Here is a 19,031-nt window from a genome sequence, read left to right as displayed (position 1 = left end):
TTCAGTGGTTCCAGAGGGGAAGAAACAGTAAAACCCATCCTGAGCAGGGAGGACAAGGCTCTCCCTGTGCTAGTGCCTGCTGAAATATCAGTGAATGTGGTCTTTATGTGGAAATAATCTGCTGAAGTCTGAAAGAAAATAAAAATTACAGACTGATCAGCAAGTGTAGTAGGTTCAGCATCTCTGAAAGTAAGAAGTTACCAGCCTTGTTCTGAACTGCTCAGCATGAGCAGCAGTGGCTCAGAATTGTGTGTGGGTACAGGTTTGCCATTGCTCCTGCAGTGCTGACAGGGAGCATCTGTTGCTTACTGCCCTTTGGTCTGTGTTACCAAGTTCTGTTGATTAAAACCACTTTGGGTTGGAGCTGAAGATGTGTCTCATTTGGGAATGAGACAGTCCAGGGACCCTTTTTTGTCCCTCTTTCTGAACCTTTAAGATTCGTTCTAAAGGTGAATTGTGTTTGAGCTGAGGAAATAGCTGTGCATACCTGATGCTGTTGATCCTTTCCATGGTGTTGTGTTTAGAAAGATTTAATGCAGCACCCCTGCAGTAACACAGCATTTAAAGGCAGATAAATAGGAGGAAAGCTGAATTGCTGCAATTACACCTGTATATTTTACTTTATACTTTTTATTTTGTATTTATCTCAGATAGGCTGACAGTCAAGTGACCAGGTCTGTGTGGTTCCAGCTCATATGATCTTAAGAACCACTGAACTTAAACAGAGCCCTAAAAATACAGGCCCTGTCTTGCAAACACTTTGGAATTCAGCAACAGCAATGAAATTACTGGCTATAGTCTCACATCTCTAAAGCTTTGCATATATGGGGAGTGAGAAATAAATGAAGGAATGTACCTGTGTTACTGAGAGCTGGCAAAGATCTGTGCAGCAGCATCTGTTTTATAGTTGTGTGTGCAGTAGAGACTCAAAGTGCTTGGAGGCCTTTTTTAGGCACCAGGGTCATTTCGTCTCACCTTTTTTTGAGAATGAGGTAGAAATATATTTTAAGTCTTTGAGGATGCAAATCCTAATGTTCAAGCTTCTTTTTTCCCCCTCTTTTTTCCTCAAGGTACTGCAACTGCTTTATGCAGAACTTTGAGTTGGACCACTCATTCTTGAAGATTTCTCATTGTTTTTCTGCAAATCTGAAAGCAGAAAATGTGTTTGTTCTTCAATTGTTAAATTCTTGTAATTGTTTATCATCAAAGTGTAAATCAAATGCTGCTCATAATACTGGGTTGAATTGGCAGTAATGAAATTTCAACAGGAGATGATGGTCAATTAATGAGATGTTGAGAACAGTAAGTTTAGATTTCAGAGTTGGTACTTTAATACCTCTAGTATAGGTGCCTAAAATATTTATTCTCCCCAGGGCTTGGATCAACTGCAAAGACAAATTTTCCTTTTAAGCCAGTTAAACAATAGAAACTTCTATCAGTGTGTATAGACTTGGATCAATAGTCTTGAAATATAATTTTTTATTTCTGTATAAACTAAAGACTGTAATGAGAATTAATCATTGTCTTCCTTTATCCATCCAGATGTTTTCTCAGCTGTTGTGGAAAGCTTCTTCGCTTAAGCAGATGTTGTGATAAATGACCTGTGAAATGGATATGATACACAGATTTTTTTTTTTTGCATTTGTTATGAGGAAACTATGTTAAAAAACCCCAAAACCCACAACCCCAAAAAATCAGCCCAACATAGAATTCTTTTCAGTTTGTATATAAGCCCAAGCAGGTAGTCCTATACAAACCTGAGTATGAAAAACTGATACCATGAGAAGACTCCTAAATTCCCAACATCCCTTCTTGGGGTGTTTGCAGCTTGCATACAGAGGGTTGCACTAAGAAGTTGAATTTCTGTATTTAGTTTGCTCTGAGCACAGAGGGCTGTCTCTTTCAGTAGTCCACAGCAAATCAGGTGACTGAGAGGCTGTTTCATGTTGCTGTTGAGCTCGATGGAACCCGAAGGTGAGTAAAAGGAATTGCATGCCACGCTTTGGGTGCGGGGCAGGAGAATGCGGTTCTGCTGTTTCCTGAGTACCTCAGAGGTGTGCCTGGAGTGGGATGTTTTGGCATGTGTGCAAGTGGCATTGGTGTGAGCTGAGTGCCACACTGAACACAGGCAGGTGAATTCTGTGTCCAGGGACCCCTGAGGATTCCAGGATCCTGTTTAGTCAGGGATTGAACCTTGCTTCAGCCTTACCATTGAGGTAGTTACAAAATTACTGGGCTGTTTGCTGTCAAACATATGGGGGTCAAATAGTGGTTAAAAACCCTACAAACAGCAGGATTTCATCCTTTCCTTGGTTTTAACTTCTATTTCTGCAAGTAAAGGCATTTGAGCACAGCTGATGGCTGTGTCCAGAGTCCTGTGAGTGCTTTGCCTCCTCTACTGGGGCTTTCCTGTTGCTTGCAAGTGGTGAATAGAGGTGAGCAGATCCCCCTTGCTTGGAAAGTCCTCTTAAGCTTGTGCATCTTTCCTTCTGTCAAATAGAAAGAGGTGTTCTTTTTCTAGCATTCAGTTTTGTTGTCTTCAGCAGCCTGTAGGCATGAAACATTGATGAAACAGGTAATTTCTTCAGAGAATATTTTTAACAGTAGATTTCAGTTGTCTTGAAGCAGACTGAGAGGAAGAGGCTCAGCGTAGGCTGGGGTATGATAACTTTGTGCTGCTGAAGGTCAGGTTTCTGTGGATCCTTGTTCATGTACAATGTCAGAAATCTTTCAAAATCAGGATGAGGAAACCCAAAAGCAGGAAGGGAAACCTTTTTTGCTGACCAGCATGTTGAAAATCAAGGCTGTTGTTCCTGTGACAATGAAAATAGATCTTCAGCTGGTACAGGGAGGACTGTTTTCTTCTAGAAGCTCTTCATTCAGACCATGTGTCGTGTCCAGTCACAATTACGTGTCTTGTCACTCTGAAACCAGAAGACCGACCTTACTGACTTGGCTTTCACAATAATTTCTAGAGAGCTGACTTCATTCCTGGTTTAAAAATGGCTTGTAAATACATAACCCTGGGGTTTGGACTTTGGTGGAGGTTTTTTTTATATTTTGTTTTGTTTGTTTTTTACTGGTGTTTTTATCAGCAATAGCTTGTACCTCTTAAAATTGCTTTAACAGGACCAGGGAGTAGTGGTTTGCAAGTGGTAAAGATCTGTTTCTTCTGTATTGGAATAGTACATGGTGCAAGATGCTACTCAGCATCAAAGCCGTACACAATGCCAGTGGTGGTGTCAGCAGAGATTCTCCAAGATAGCAGCAGCACAGTGACGTGAGGGGAAGCTGCCAGCTGTGCTGATGAAGAGTATAGGCTGCCCTGGTACGTGATACTAGCCACTTCTCAAACACTACAGAGGGCACACACTCATCTTTGTTGTGCAAGAAATGGCATGGGGAAGGCTGTGCTTTTCTTGGCAGTGCTCCAAATCCTCGTTCATTTCATCCAAAACTTAGTGTAGAGAGGGGTGGGTGGAAGTGGGAGTTGCCCAAGATAAGGTTGATCAATTGCCTCTGATCATCTCTGATCCCAGGTCTGTGAAACATCAGCACTTCAAAGTGGTTTCATAGAATACAGGAGTACTGGCATCCCAGTCTTAGAAATATAACTGGATTTTGGGACAGCCATTAGCACGGCCATGGAATGGAAACAGTCTGATTTGCCTCTGTAAACTTCAGCATCAACTTGCTGACAATTGATTTCAAAGTCGATTTTTTTCCCCTTCTGCACAACTGTGCATTCTGGGGGAAAAAAAATTGTTACGCTTTAAAGTCAAAAACCAGCAAACCAGAAATGTGGAGTCCAGTGAATGATTTTCACACAACATTAATATCTTTAGTTTCACAGCTAGAGTCTTTCAAAGATTATAAATGAACCCTCCTAGACTTTGTGGTTAGTGTATTTGCTGCTAGATAGAATCGAGTTCTCCATGAGTGTACTGCTGTCCTGGGGATCTTAACATCCTTTCCAAGGAAGTCAGCAGGATCTGTATCCTGGATCAGTGGACAGGTTTATAAAATACCCTGTTTTAGTGCTGGTGCTGTGCAGTTGTTGGGCACGTTCTCTGATTTCTGGCCTCAATAAGGTGAGCTGGCTCTTCCAGTTCCTTATCTGTCCTGCTGTGTGAATAAGGCACAAGTGGTGGAACATGATCAGCATTTGAGTGAATCAGCAGGGTCTTATGCAAAAGGTTTGAGCTGTCATCAGCTCTGAGGAACTCCTCATCTGAAGAGAAGTTGGTGAAAGTTCAGAATTCCAGTTTTAACAGCTGCCACTCCCTTCATTCCTAAGAAGGACTTCTCTCTCTGTTCACAAAAATGTCTCAGGACAATGATTTTTCCTCAAATGCTTTTTGTCCACTGCTGCTCAAGTCTGGAAAATTGTGCAATATCTTTTCCAGTAACATGCTGTAATACTCATTAATACTGTTGAGTGTATTGTGTACTGTTGGGGCTCCTACAGCCCCAGATTCTCAATCTCAGGGGCTTTGTACCAAAACCAGGCCTTGAAGTCAGATCTGAAATACTTTTTTAGAGTGTCTTGCATCACTTGTTATCTGTGAGGATAACAGTAGTATGGGTAGGGCAGGGATAAGTTTGTTGCTGTGGCTATAAACCCACCTATTCCTAGCAAATTCCCTAATGCTGATCCCAGCAGAAATGCCCATTGCCTGTGTGCAGCACATATTCTCATTTCACCTGCTCCCATGTACTTGCCCCTACAGACTAACAAGTGTCTGGTCTGTTGCTGCTTCTCTGGCCTCACTCTGGAACAACTTTCCTCTTATTTGCTGGTGAGGGGGATGGCAGGAATATTGACAGGAAGTAATTTTTTCTGTGGTCTTGAAGTGTTAGTTCTCCCTTACCAGGGAGGGCTGCTAGTAGTTGTTAGCTTTCCACCCAGTAGGTTTTGAGCTTTGTACATTCACATTCGTGAATGTGACTGTGCCATGTGACTGTAACTGCAGAATGAATACTTCTGACTATGTGTTCTCATGTTATGTGTTTCAACAGTGTATGTTGAAATTGGGACAGCTTTTGGGTTTTTTGATTGTACTTTGTCTTCCAGGAAATTGGCACTAGAGTTAAAAAATAGATTTTATTGCACATTCAGTTGCTATTATGATATCCTGAATGTAGCTCTTGGTTTGATGGGAAAGAAGCAGAAATGCCTTAGTTGCAGTACTTACCTGAATCTGGGATTCTTCTGGTGCTGGTGTTTACCTTGGCCCCTTTTTGGTCAGGCAGAGAGAAGTCAAGTCACTGAATGTAAGATGCTATCTGCTCCTGTTTCCCCACTTTGAAGGATATTTAGAGGATAAAATTTCAAGTTGAGCGGGACCTGTTCTAAGGAAAGTGCTGAATTCTTTCCTCTGATCAGGAAAGGTGTTGGGAAATGCTGGGTGTGTCTTTGATGTGTTTCCCAAGAGCTCAGCCTAGTCATCTGCACATGAGTGGAGAGGCAAGAGTTTCCAGCTGCAGCCCAAACTAACTCTCTTTAAGGTGTGGGTGACTGCAGGCTGATGTTTGCTTTTCTTTTTGATGTAAACACTGTAAACACTTCTTCAAGTGCTTCTTAAATTTATTGATAATATTGCCAGTGCTTTACATTTTACAAACTCCCTTTTCCCTGCTTGTGTCCTTCTCCAGTTCAGTAATGGTAGGCTCCGTGTGTTGCAGGTCACATGATTCCATGACACACACATGTGTGTATATATGAGATGCCAGGGGACTCTGCTCAGACTGCACTGAACTTCCCCCTTCAGAGCCACTCGTTATTTCAGAGAAGTCACCTGCCACCATGATGCCTGGGGGCTTATCTGACACCAAGCCGGCTACTCCAGAAGTTCAGCAGCTTGTTAACCAGGTGAGTTGCACCTTGTCTCTAGATTAAGTTACTTGTGTGCAAAGAGGCCATTCCTGAAGCTTGTGTAAAGCCTATGAGACTAAGCCAGGTTTTAAACTGAAGAAGCTCATGCTGAAAGTGGGAATCCCCTTGACTGACAGTGTTTTCTTAGCAATCTATGTAGAAGTGCCTTGGTAAGACTGAGACAAACCACTCCTCTGTCTCCTCTTTGTTCATGGTCAGGAATGGAACTGGCTACCTTCAGTTAATGTCCGTGTGAAGTTCCAAGCCCAGCTCTGCTATGCCAGCAGTGAAGTCACTTGTTTGAAATGAGAGATGGCTTACGCTAGTAGGCAGTAAAGAATTTAAATTGTGTATTCCCTACTGGCGTTAAGTGTTTTCTAGAGTCACAGCTGTGAGACAGGATGTGCTGGTGGGGTGAGGTGAGCTTGGCCACAAGGCAGGCCAGTGAATGAGCCCAGTTGCCAGGTGGTCCTGTCCTGGAGCAGCTGTGTGAGCAGCACCTCTGCAGATCCTCTAATGCCCTGCAGCGCAGCAGCTCTTTTTAAAGAAAGTATAAAAAGCATCCTGAGTGTGGGCTATTTGCACCCACATTACTACATTTCATGGGGATTCTTTCTTATTCCGAATGAGGCAGAGAGATGGGACTTCTGGATGCTTAGAAAGTGTGGTTTATTTTTCTTATCTTTGACAGAAAGTGTGAGTTCTTGTTACAGGTGTTGAGAGCATGACCAGAAGTCACAAGACTTATATTTTTCCAGCTTTGATTTACAGGCCCAATGTTTTGAGGATATCTTGCATTCTGAATTCCAATGTCTCCCCCTTCTCCTTTCACCAAAAACACTACTTTGATGGCTTTGTCAATCACTCTTCGCATGCATTGAAGTAGGCAAGGCACTGTTACAAGTATAATTATGATGACAATTAATATATACATGCCTATTTTAAAAATCTTTTTCCGCCATGGTGCAAGGCTCAATTTATCAAGTAGATCATCCAACCATGTTCCATTATTAACTTTGATCTTAGCTACACATTCCTTTAGTTGTTGTAAAACTTTATGAATGGATTTTGAGTGATTAGGTTTATGCAACACATTCTATCAAAGTCTTTACACCCATGTTCATGTTTTGTTTAAGCTTAAAAATGCCGAATTTGATGCAAAAATCCATTTTTACAGAACCAAGTATTTCCAATTCTTGGGGTTGAACAACACATAACGGGAAAACTCTCATCTTATATTCCCACCCACTCAATTGTCTTCACCCTTCTGGCTCTGAAAGATGAGCTCTTCTCCCTTTGACAATTGCATTCAGGCACTCTTTGAGGAAACAAAAGTAGGAAGTAGCAGGGCTGAATGCATTGGCCAATACTGCTGCAGACTCGCTATACCTGATGTGCAGAGCTCTCAGCTCTCTCCTTTGCTGTGACACCGAGAACAGAGTTTGCACCAGCATCCTTCCACCTCTTCTATGATCTTGCACACTGAGACCAGGCAACCCAGTACTCTGACAGGGAGGGCTCTTCTCCGTAGTCCACAGGTGGAGGGGATAACGTTTAACGTCCCTTTACTGATTAGAAGATACTCCATGTTACACCAGGCGTCTGATTTAGCAGTGATACAAATATACCAGTAACTTGATAAAAGTCTAAGTTACTCTTAGCAAAATGTAGCGACTGCAATCCTAGTTCCCTGAGGATACCAGCCTGTTCTGCACTCCCGATCTGTAAAACACGCCCTGTGTTAGGACACTGGGCATCTCTGACTGGGAAGAGGGATGTGGGTTGAAGCCAGCTCTAGCCAGCAGTTTTCTTCAAAATTCTTTTGTCCGACCATTTAGTTTTTATACTCGGGATTTGGTAGAGCCATGTGTTCACTCCCCCTGTGTTAGTCTGGCTAATTCAGGGGTGTGTTCTACTCAACTCAGGGAGTTACACTGCCACATCATCCCCTCCGCTGACAGAGCTGTTTATCAAAAACACCCTGTGGCCAACCTTTGTGTTGAGATAAGTCAGCTTATTTGCAAAAGCTGTGGTCAGTGACACCCTGCATTATTCCCCAGTTTCATGGATGGCACTCCCCAGCTCCTCAGCCTTCTTCCATTGTAGGGCTTTATTAGTCAGTCACAACTAGGGTTACCAGAGCTGGGGACATGTACATGAGGGAGGGCTGGAGTCTGGGTAACGGGTTAGTCAGAGATGATTTACTGCAGGGCAGAAAGAGAAATGGATGATCTACAGTTGTTTGGGGGGCACCGACTGAATTACTTGGGAGCAGTATCACTTTTTCTTCTATACTGGCAGGAATGTCTGAAGGAGCAGCAATTGCAGAGACGAGAAATTCCTTTTTACCTATGGAAGGGAGACCCTAGCAAAGGACTTGTAGCACCTTTGTGTATTTGCCATTCTTGTTTCCTCATGTTTAAGATGGGGCCAGCTGAGGGCTGTGAAATTTAATTAATGAGTCTATGAAATGCCTCAAGCACCATGCCAGATACTGAGCTTCCTTTTCAATGCTGGCCCGTGTTATTTATGGGTCATCAGAAGTCTTGCAGTGTGTTTTGGAGGTGAAATTGCAGCACTTTGGTGTTTGTGAGCAAATAGGCACTTGAAAATGTGAATGATGGTTTCAGGCAGTGCTAATGCTCCCAGGATACAGGGCACAAACGGAATGTGAAATGTGGATAGTACCAAGTTTCTCTTCAATTCCAGAAAATGACTGATCCTAATTTTAGTGTTCTTTTGTTCTCTGTAGCTTCAGGAAAACGAAAACAGATTGTTCTTTGTTCTTTATTTTCTGCAAGGTGAAATTTCTGCCCTGTGCTGAGAGCAGGAGAGAGAAAACACTTCCTGGTCCTTTCCACCCTTGCAGAGGCTTTGGTATAGGTCTCTAAGGAAAATATTCTAATGGAAACCTTATGTTGAGGAAATCGTGCTACCCTTCCAGCACAAGTGTCACCTTTCCATGAAGCAATTCTGTGGGCTTTCATGCTCTGCTGAGCAGAGAAGCAATTCCTATGATTTCAGCAAAGTTGTGGAGTTTGGGATGCTCAAGGTCTGTTTGCTTGTGGGATTACATAATTATTTACTTATACCCGTGCCTTGTCTCTAGCCATCATTAGTGAGCTGAGGAATACTATTTATTTGGTCTCCTTGTTTTACAGCTGTTGCCCAAAACTGAAGAATGTTTTGGGTTTAGGATGCTGTTAGATAAGATCTTAGGAATGTTACAGTTTTTCACCTGAGGATTAAGGAGCTGTTTGCCTGCTTGATTTTACTGAAGGTTCAGTCTGTAAATAACAAATGGGGGACATAGTGTCCAGAGGAAAGATAACAAAACTGGAGAGAAATGGCTTTGTTTTGTTTTATTCTGAGAGAGGAATATGATGCACTAAAAGCTGCCACTTAGGAGCATTCTAGGAGGCCCCTGCCCCAGTCAGCTGGAAGGGTGTTGGGAATTAAAATTTCCCTGATTTGCTAGAGTTAGCAGTTCCTCAGGTGAAAGTATAGTTGCCAGTTCCTGGGGACAGAAACCTTGTGGAAGCTGCTCAGCAGAAGAGCAGTATAAGAGATCATGAGGAAGCTGAATAGGATGATAATTTCTGGCTCTCTGGAAATGATCTGGATGTTCCTTAGGTGCTTTCTGTGGCCTTCCTGCTAGGAAGGAATACCATGGGAGTGGCAGCCAGCTGTAGGTGCATGTGCTGGGAAAGTAAATTAATTCAGTGCATTCCTGTGAAACAGGTACCCACAGTGAGAAGTGCTGAGGTGCTGCTGGTCCTGCCCAGGGTAGCCTGAGCAGGCTGACCCTGATACTGCTCCTCTGCCCAAATTCAGTAATGCATCCACTCATCAGCGTGGGTGTCATGTGCAGAGGGGCACTGTGTCACCCAGCCTAGGTAGGATTGTCTCTGCTTCCTGTGTGGTGGTCATGCAGTGATCATAAAATGGGAGAGTTTTTAATTCTTGGAGAAGTAAGGAAGGGCAACAGCAAAACCACTGCCTTGGACGTCTGGAGGGAAGACTTTGGCCTGTTTGGCAGACTGATTGAAAGAGTCCCTTGGAAGGCAGTCCTGAAGGGCAAAGAGATCCAGGAAGGTTGGGCATTCTTCAAGAAGGAAGTCCTAAATGTGCAAGAGCAGGGTCTCCCTATGTGCCAAAAGACAAGCTGGTGGGGAAGAAGACTGGACTGGCTGAACAAAGGGTTTTGGCTGGAACCCAGGATAAAAAATAGAGTTTATAAGCTTTGGAAGATGGGGCAGGCAACTCAGAAGGATTACAAAGGTGTTGGGAGGTTATGCAGAAAGTCAGAAAGGCAAAACCCCTATTAGAACTCAACTCTGGCCACTGCCAAAAGCAGTGACAAGAAGTGTTCTTATGAATAAATCAGCAATAAAAAGAGGGCCAAGGAGAATCTCTATAATTTGCTGGATATTGGGGAAAACATTGCCACAAAAAATAAAGAAAAGGCTAGGGTACTTAAAGCCTTCTTAACCTCAGTCATTAATAGTCAGACCAGTTGTCCTAAGGGTACCAGCTCCCTGAGCTGGAAGACAGAGACAAGGAACATAATGAAGCTCCCACAATCCAGCAGGAAACAGTGACCTGCTTCTCCACTTAAGCATGTGTAAAGCTATGGGTTTGGATGGAATCCACCTGATGGTACTGAGGGAGCTCATGGAAGAGCTCTCCAAGACACTATCTATGATTTACCAGTGGTCCTGGTGAACCAGGGAGGTCTCACACAACTGGAGTTTGGCTAATTTGATGCCCCTCTAAAAGAACATCTACAGAAATGGCAGGAAAGAGGATCCAGGGAACTACAGACTGTTAGGCTGACCTTAATGCTGGAGAAGGTCAAGAAACAGCTCATCCTCAGTGCCATCAAACAGCATGTGCAGGGCAATCAGGGATTCAAGCCCAGCCAGGATGGGTTCATGCAAGGTGAGTTCTGCTTGACCAACCTGATCTCTTTCCATGACCTGCAGTGGATGAGGGAAAGGCTGTGGATATTGTCTCCCTGGACTTTAGTAAAGCCTGTGACACCAATTCCTACAGCATTCTAATGAAGAAGCCTGGACAGGTGCACTGCTCACTGGGTAAAAAACCAGCTGAATGGCTGGGCCCAGGGAGAGCTGGTGGGTGAAGTTACATCTGACTGGTCAGAGATGGCACACCCAGCGCTCAGTGTGTATTTTATTATCTTTACTGATGATTTTGACAAGGAGTGTGAGGGTGCTCTCAGTCACTTTGTGGAGTTTCATTAAGGGAGTATATTTGAAAGAATGAAAACTGGAGCGGTATATGCAAAAGAAATACCTAAATATCAACCTGCCAGTCATTTTTCCCTTTCTTTTTACAGGTGAAATCACAATTTGAAAGCCGGGCAAACATGAACTGTGTTACCTTTACAGCCATAGTATATAGGACTCAAGTGGTTGCTGGGACAATGTACTATATTAAGGTTTGTATATATTGTAGGAGGGAGTGTTTTGGAATTAAATGATGCAGGTGACTTACAGAGTGGCTTACAGCTAGAAAGAGAACCAAACATGATAGGAAGCCATCTGATGTGAGTAACAGAAGTGGGGACTACCTCCAAATACTTATAAAATTCTTCCGTTTGGCACTACTGTAAGGAGGAATATAAATATTGTAAAACATGCCCTGTGCTTATTCAGATGTAACTGGTAAGCTTCTTGGGATCACCCCCCTCAAGGACTATAGATTGCATTCCCAACTCAAATTATTTCAACAAGTCCTAACTGTTGAAACAAGTAATCTCCTGTTTCCTTTCAAGGCAAAATAGTGTGAGTCCTTCAGCTGTGTTTTTTTGGGATGAAATGGAAGTCAGCTTGAGGAACTAATGGAGGGATAGAGTCAATTTTGTAATGCAGTGCATGCATGTCTGGCTAGTTTTGCATGCAAGCAGGTGTGTTGATGTTTTGATTCTGTGTCAGGTGCTGCAGAGGTACAGCCTGCCTGCTGGTTCTTTCTGTATTTTCAAAGCCCCCTCTCTGCTGCAGAGGAAAAATGGGTAATGCTTAATTTGGAGCCCTCTGATAACACCATTCCTCCTCCTGACCGATGGATGTGAGCAGCTTTTTGTGAAGTAGCACAGAAGAAATAGCTGGGTGTATTTTTCATCTGAAGGCCAGCAAGCACTGCTGAGCAGCAGGCTGCCTTCTGGAGCACAGCAGGCATGGCCTGTGACTGCTGAAACCCCACGTGTGTACGGACATGTGCCTGGCAAGGTATGCTCCATTGACAAGGGAATTGGAAGAATTCTTTTATTAGAGAAATTGGCCTGTAATGTTTGGGGGAGAATAATTCTGCACAGGACACTGTGAGCATTAGCTCCACACTTCCCATACTTAGTTGGTCCCAAGGACAGATGCTGCCAAACCTTCTTTCCCAAGTGCTTCCTTAAAAGAACTCTTAACTCAGAAATGAAGATTGATATATTACTGAACTTGGAAGAAATCAATTTGTAATGCTGGAAATGGATGATTTGTCTCTTCTTTCCCAATTTTCCCAGTTTCTCATTTTAGCATTAACTGGAACAAACTCTGCCACAAGATTAATAATTTTATATTTCTGAATCTTTTACCTCACTGACATTTTACCAGCAGTCTTACAGCTGAGATGCAATCCAGACCAAGCACAGTGCCACACTGCAGCCACCAGAAAGCATGTAAAAACCTCTTCGAGCCTAAGGCATTCAAGTTTCCATGTCCCTCACCAAGGGAGGGTTTAGCACCTGTTTTGCTTGGCTCTGTAAGAATGAAATTTTACAGTTTCCTACCAAGTCTTTATGTGAGGACTTTCTAGGGGAGAAGGTGAATTTCTCTGGAAGAGTATTTATTCCAGGCACTCCCGTGCACTCCCAAAAGCACCAGGATGTGTCAGGGTTCCCTGTTCAGGCACTGATACGTTTGGAGTAACTCTGCAGACCAGGGATCCTGGCTTTCAGGTTGTCATTACTTCTCAGGACCATGTGCTGGTCTTTCTCTATGAGGTCTTTCTGTACCCTTTGGGAGCTGACATGGTGTCTCCACTGTGTCCCACCCCCACGTCATGGAGGTTTCCTCATTGTCTCTTGTCTCCTACAAGTGTACCAGGAAGCTGTGAGCAATTGTGCTGGCATCTTGGTGACTGAAATAGGACACCATCAAAACCTTTCTCCTGTTGTGTCTTCTGGTGCTTCCACACCCAAGAAGTTCTACTCATTTTCCCTTCACCTGAGTTGGAAGGTTTTAATACAATTTTCTACACGTGTAGACAGTTTCTGCCACCAGAAACTATCACCGTTCCTATCCAGGCTTAGATAAGAGCTGTTGAAATAAAAATGAAGGTACAGCTAAAATTAAGATCCTGAGCGGAGATCTTCTTTTCAGAATGTAAAGAACACCCTTTTATTTGAACCTGCTTTGAGCCCATAATCCTCACTTTCCCGCTCTTTTGGTTTCTAGGTCCAAGTTTCTGAGGCCGAGTATGTCCACTTAAAGGTGTTACAGCGTCTTCCTTATGAGAACCAAGGTCCCAGCCTTGAAAATTTTCAGACTGGCAAAACCAGAGATGACCCCCTGACCTACTTCTAAGACATGATGATGTGCAACGCCTCATTTCTGCAAATCCGATGGGGATTCTGCCCGTTACAGTAAATAAAATAAGTTTGGAAAGCTATTGTCTATATTTTCCTTTTGCTGCTGATGTACCTGCAGAGGTCTTTCTTGTTATCTTTCATGTCTGTCACATGATTAAAATAAAGTATTTCTAATTAAGACATGGAATAAATATAAGGTTATCTGGAATATAAAAAACACTTTAGGGAAAAAAGCGAAACTTTTTTTAATAGAAAAATAATCAATAGTGAAAACCAGTGACGAGAACACTAAAGCACCAGTCACAGACGCCATCTCAAGTCAAAAGAAATGTTTATTGTTATAAATGCAGAAATGTTTGTCCAGCTTAAGTTCATTTCCAGGACTTTTCCATAAGACCGAGAACATAAGCAAACTAGTTTGGTATTTTAAACTCACACACCCTCTACGGGACATTACATGCTACTGCTGCAAAAGAAAGAGCATGATTACCAAGGGAATGTTTGTTTCAAACTACTGTAAATAGTTTCTCTTCCTTGCAAAATTGCTTCAGCTCGAGTCTCTCATCAGGTCTTTGCCCACAAAATACAAAGTACAATTTAAATCTAAACATATATTCACAGTTGCAAAACAGCACAGAAAAGACTGAGGCTTTCCTCTTGTTCCTTGCTGCAACTATGAGTGCTGGTGTCATTCCCCTTCCAATTTCCAGATCAAGGAAATCCACAAACAGGACTCAGACACAGTATTCTGGTTAAGTTGCACTAAAGCCTAAGTTAAGTTGCAATAAAAGTAGGGTTTACATTAGTGCAGGTAATAGGAGAGCCCTGTGACTCTCAGTTTTGGAGATTGCACAGGAAGGGAATGGCATAGAATAAATTGTTTTTTTCCACCATGATGTTAAAAAGACATTTTCTTCCACCTTTGTTGGCACAGGAATCAACATTTTGCAGCCCACAGAAAATGCACATAAGAACCAGCTAGGGAAACACAGCAGAGAAGGTTGCTAGAAAAAAGCCAGTTCATCGTTCTTTGTCTTGCTGCCCTGGTAACTGTGGAGGCTCAGCTGCTCATTCTCGTGGGGGAGGCTCTTGAACACCCGCAGGTGCATGAACTCCTCATTCCCAACATGGACCTGCAAAGGATGAAACCCAGTGAGATCTCTGCGGGGGGAGCAGCCTGCAGCAGGAGGGGTGGCAGAGGCTGGGCTGGTTTGAGGATGGAGCAGTAGACAAGCAGTAAGAAAAACCATTGGTTTGTTTTAAACCAAACTAGGAATTGTGACTCTGCAGAAATACCACCTAATCTTCCCATGAAAATGGAGAAAAGAGGAACTCTCTATTTAGCAGATAGGGAGAAGGGTTGGGAAGTGGATATTTGTGTTTTTTTAATGCACGATTTTTTTTTCTTAAAGTCAAATCATAAGCATTCTCCTCTAGTTAAGAAAGAAAAAAACCCCATCATTCCAAAAATATACACATTAATATAAAAGAAACAATCCAGCGTCCTCTACCTTGATGAAGTAGTTTGTTCCAGCAACTAACTGAGTTTTAAACTCCACTGCAGTGAAGACATCAAAGGTTTTCCCTTCTTTTTCTTCCAGCTGAGCTTTTACCTTAAGGAAACAATAGGTTCTTTAAGACTGATGCAAGCAAGATTCAAGTATTTAGGACTTAAGGCTTACAGTTCACTGCTGCTGAGTTCCCAGACACAGAGTTCCCGCTTTCCCAAGACATTAAAGTATCAAAATGAATCATGTTAAGTTTTGTGTGAAAGCAGGACCAGCAATCTAGGGAGGTGGCAAAACTGAGACCGAGGTGGGAGTCAGTCACTACAAGCTGACACCGAGTCTAGACAACACCTGACAGTTATTTCAGCATGTCTGCTGGAATCTGTGTTTTCAAACTGCAAAACAGTGCTCAAGAAATCAAAATAACCTGTCCAGTACCCTAGAGGGAGCCATGAACTCCTGAGATGCAGCTCTTCTCTCCTGCACTGGGTCCTCTCGCATATTGCGGCTATATTGAAAATTCTTGGTCAGGAAAGCAGAAGATTTCAGCCTTTGTTTTGCAGGGCAAGATGAGTTAGTCTTGGAGTTCTTGCTCGCAAGTCCTTGCCTGCTCCAGGCTGCACCTCCTGCACAGCATAATTGCATAGCCCTCCCTTCACACCCAGGGCAGTAGTACTAGCAATGAGTAGATCCTCCAGCTATATGGTGTACTTCTTCCTAAATTCAAGGAGAATAGATACATCTGCACTCCTGTCTAAATCCCCCATGCTTCTTTGGGGAAAAACAACTGCCAACTTGCCATTGCTCTGGTGCTGTGGTGAAGCAGGAACAGAAACAATTCCTGCAACATATGTTCTCCCACCTCTCCAACTCCCAGAACTCTGATGCCTTTCCAGTGACCATCCTATCCCTGCGAGCTGTGTCCATGTTTTTTATCTTCTCTCCGACGCCACACCTCTATGCTTCCTCCAAGTTATGATCAGTATGTTACAAGCAAGATGATAATGTTTAGACACTTTCTGTTTGTTTTTTTGCAATATGGAAATCCAAGCTGCATTCTAAGATGCACTGAAGGGCACAGCCCCAGAAAGCACCATGATTCAGTCCTGCATCCTCCCCTTCTCCTGAGTCAAAGGCTGGAGCATGTGGTTTCAGTTTTCATCACACTCGTACAAATTTTAAGCAGCAGGGCAGACTAAGTCTCCCGCTGATCCTATTCTGTCCCGTGCTCCTTTAGCAATCCTAGGCACCATGCAGCTTTGGTTTGTGAGGTCTCTAAATCATCCCAGCTCAGCACATTTTTTATTTCCACCAGCAAGCTGAACACTGGGCCCTGAATGCAGACAGCTCAGAGTCCTGCAGCTGCAAGCTTATCAGAGTGTTATCACTTGTGGCAGTGAGTCACCACAGCAAATGAGCATCCTGAGTCAGTGTGGAGAGGGATATCCCAGACAATACTCTCCCAAAGACCTCGTTCTTGATCTCAGTCTGGATTTGGAGTTCTGGAGGACAGGAGACAGCACTGTGTCCTGGTGGTACCAAAGTTAATGGCATACTGAGTTGCATCAGCAAGAGTATAGCCAGAAGACAGGCGAGTGATTATTACCCTTTACTCGGCCCTTGTTAGAAAATGTGGAATTCTGTGTCCAGTTCTGGGCCCCCAGTACAAGCCAGACACCAATGTAGTGAGCTCAGTGAAAGGTCACCAGGAGCACTCCATGGGCACACCAGAATGGCTGGAGCACTTGTGCTGTGAGGAGAGGAAGAAAATGAGCTTGCTCAGCCCAGGGAAGAGAAGGCTTTGAAGAAAACTCACCAGTACCAACAAGAAACCAGGCTCTCTCCAGGGATGAAACTTTCCAGATGGCAGAAGAATGAGACACAATGGTCATAAACTGAAACTGAGATTCAGACTGGATATAAAGAGAAGCATTTCCTGAGGACATTCCTGCAGTACAGCAGGAGTGTTCAGAGAAACTGCACAGTTTCCATCCTTGGAAGTTTTCAAGACCTGAGAGGACAAAGCTCTGAGCAGCCTGAGGATGCTGACCCTATGCTCAGGCAGGAGGTGCAGTCCCTTCCCACCCAAACAATCCATGACTCAGTCAGTCACAGGGATGGAAATGATCATTCCCTGAAGGCTCTCCACTGCCCTAAATCGCCTGTTTGCCATGCACTCCCAGAGCATTTAACTGAAAAGCAGATGCTTCAGAATTACCCTGAATAAGCTCTGCCACAGTCACCAGTGAGAAGCCAAAGCTGAGCAGGCCTGGGTGGAAATCTGGAAATCTTTGCTCTAAGGAGGCCGTTCCTATGATATTCCAGACACTGCTGAAGGAAGCCTTCCTGCCCTATGTGACACTACACCCACTCTGGGTCACAAAGCTGAACAACTTTCGGCCATCACAAGGATTCTTATGTAAATGAAGGCAAGGACTGGAAAAGCAGGAACAGGGAATATGTTTATGGCAAGCAAACTGGCAAGCTCTAGTAAATCTCCACAAAGACCTGACTTTAAGCAAACAAAACGATTTGAAAAGGCTACCTCGATTTAACAAAACTGATGCCTTCTCCAGCAGTGTCCAGATAAGGATATGAGTGTATGGGCAAGTTTCAAGTTTGGGTTTTCCTACCTGTATTTTATTAAAGGAAGTAATTTAAACTGACAGTCAAAACAAGCTATTCAAAGTATTTAGGTGATTTAAATGAAAACATAAATTTTTTTGTTACTTCTGTATCCAAGAGAGTTTTGTTTTTGGATTACCAAACCACTGCAGTCTGCTACAGAACAGAAAGTCGGGATTTCAAACCTTGTTAATTCAAGCCCATGTTAATTTCCTATCTGCATTACCTTTAACATGACATGTAGGCCTTTTCAGATGAAAGCAATAATTATGACTCTCTGCAATTCTCAATCATGTGCTTATCACTGCAAACTCAGGCTGGTGCTTAGGAGATGCACACCTCTCCCTTCTCCTAAAACAGAGAATCCTCAGATTGTACAAGTTAAATGTTAATTTCATGGCTGCTGCGCCTTTGGGCGCTCTGTATGTGTTTGGGAACCGCTCCTGCCTGGAGAACAGGCCCAGGCAATGACAAAGAGTGTCAAAAGCCGGAGTGCATGCTTCATCTTTGCTCTCTAGCTTACCACATCCTAGCCGACACAGCCAAAAAGCAGAAGGAACTTGTGTTTCCATGACAAGAAGAAGAACATGTGCTTTGAAAGAACTTAGTTGCACACTGGCATTTTTAGAGTAAAAGCATGTGTCCCGATAACATGAGTTATTCCAATAACTGAGTATATCTAAGATACCGTAAGAAGTATCAGGATTTGGAGCTGGCAGTGGTCGGAGCTGAATTCTGTGTTGGGGAAAAGCAGAAGCAGCGAAGCTTTCTTGCTTATTCCTCGTTTCACCCCCTCAAAACAACCAAACAAACCCCCCTTCCCACGCAAACAACGAAAAACCAAAACCCCAAACGTATGAACAAGGTTCAGATTTTGTAAGAAGCCCTGGAGCTCGTTCCCCGAGCTCAAGGGAGTGTCTCTGTCGAGTTTCCCTGCGCACCCAGCGCTGCCCACGGCCCCTCTGGAGTCAACAGGGCCACGCCAGGCGGGCACACGGAAGCAGAGCTCCGGGAGCCGGCGACTGCTCCGTACATTCCCCGTTCCTTCCACCTTTTACACCGGGCGGCGGTGTCTCGGCGCTCGGCCGCGCATGGCCAAGCACCCCCTGGACCCCGGACAGGCCCCGCACGGGCCTTTCCCCCGCCCGCGGGGCCCTCACGGCGCGCCCCGGCCCCTCACCTGCTCCACGATCCGCTGCGTCTCGTCGGTGGCGGGCCGGGCCGCCGAGACACCCCCGCACAACATGGCAGCACCTCTGCGATCCTCCCCGCTCCGCTCCGGGCCGACCCTGCCCCTCGGGCGCTGCCGGGGCGGTGTCGGGGGCGGTGCCGGTCCCAGGGCAGGAACCCGCGGGCGGGGCTCGGCGGCCGAGGCTGCGGCGGGCGGGAGCGGCCGGGCCTGGCGCCACCCAGCAGGGCG

The 19,031-nt window shown here is 44.2% G+C and overlaps 2 protein-coding genes across 4 annotated transcripts; one reads left to right on the top strand and one right to left on the bottom strand.

The window, feature by feature from the left end:
* The first annotated feature begins 122 nt into the window (after positions 1-122).
* Positions 123-13,556, top strand: LOC106857842 (cystatin-A-like). 3 transcript variants are annotated; one of them, XR_015801901.1, is made up of 4 exons: positions 123-5,872; positions 11,235-11,336; positions 11,833-12,126; positions 13,345-13,556. XR_015801901.1 is itself a non-coding variant. In XM_088160605.1 (4 exons), exons 2-4 carry the CDS (start codon positions 8,838-8,840, stop codon positions 13,471-13,473), a joined length of 321 nt encoding a protein of 106 aa, XP_088016731.1. In that variant the 5' UTR covers positions 123-5,872; positions 8,677-8,837; the 3' UTR covers positions 13,474-13,556. The 3 variants fall into 3 exon arrangements, 2 of the variants coding, with proteins under 2 accessions (XP_088016731.1, XP_088016732.1); XM_088160605.1 differs by lacking the exon at positions 11,833-12,126 and adding an exon at positions 8,677-8,927; XM_088160606.1 differs by lacking the exon at positions 11,833-12,126.
* A 236-nt stretch (positions 13,557-13,792) lies between these two features.
* LOC106857841 (cystatin-B-like) lies at positions 13,793-18,901 on the bottom strand. The gene is made up of 3 exons (XM_014884142.2): positions 18,792-18,901; positions 14,990-15,091; positions 13,793-14,611 (listed from the first exon to the last, which is right to left on the bottom strand). Exons 1-3 carry the CDS (start codon positions 18,855-18,857, stop codon positions 14,483-14,485), a joined length of 297 nt encoding a protein of 98 aa, XP_014739628.2. The 5' UTR covers positions 18,858-18,901; the 3' UTR covers positions 13,793-14,482.
* Positions 18,902-19,031: the final 130 nt, after the last annotated feature.

This window comes from Sturnus vulgaris, chromosome 2 (assembly GCF_052056855.1).
Source record: "Sturnus vulgaris isolate bStuVul1 chromosome 2, bStuVul1.hap1, whole genome shotgun sequence".
Lineage (NCBI taxonomy): Eukaryota > Metazoa > Chordata > Aves > Passeriformes > Sturnidae > Sturnus > Sturnus vulgaris.
The sequence above is the reverse complement of the archived record's forward strand: the minus strand, read 5'-3'. Positions and strand labels throughout refer to the sequence as shown.

Bases quoted from the DNA above. Each gene is read 5' to 3' on its own strand.
- LOC106857841 (XM_014884142.2), bottom strand. From the start codon at position 18,857: ATGTTGTGCGGGGGTGTCTCGGCGGCCCGGCCCGCCACCGACGAGACG. The intron at 15,092-18,791 runs GTGAGGGGCCGG...TGTTTCCTTAAG, and splicing joins CGCAGCGGATCGTGGAGCAG to GTAAAAGCTCAGCTGGAAGA. The intron at 14,612-14,989 runs GTAGAGGACGCT...CATCCTTTGCAG, and splicing joins GAACAAACTACTTCATCAAG to GTCCATGTTGGGAATGAGGA.
- LOC106857842 (XM_088160605.1), top strand. From the start codon at position 8,838: ATGAAGCAATTCTGTGGGCTTTCATGCTCTGCTGAGCAGAGAAGCAAT. The intron at 8,928-11,234 runs GTCTGTTTGCTT...TTCTTTTTACAG, and splicing joins TGGAGTTTGGGATGCTCAAG to GTGAAATCACAATTTGAAAG. The intron at 11,337-13,344 runs GTTTGTATATAT...TTTGGTTTCTAG, and splicing joins GGACAATGTACTATATTAAG to GTCCAAGTTTCTGAGGCCGA.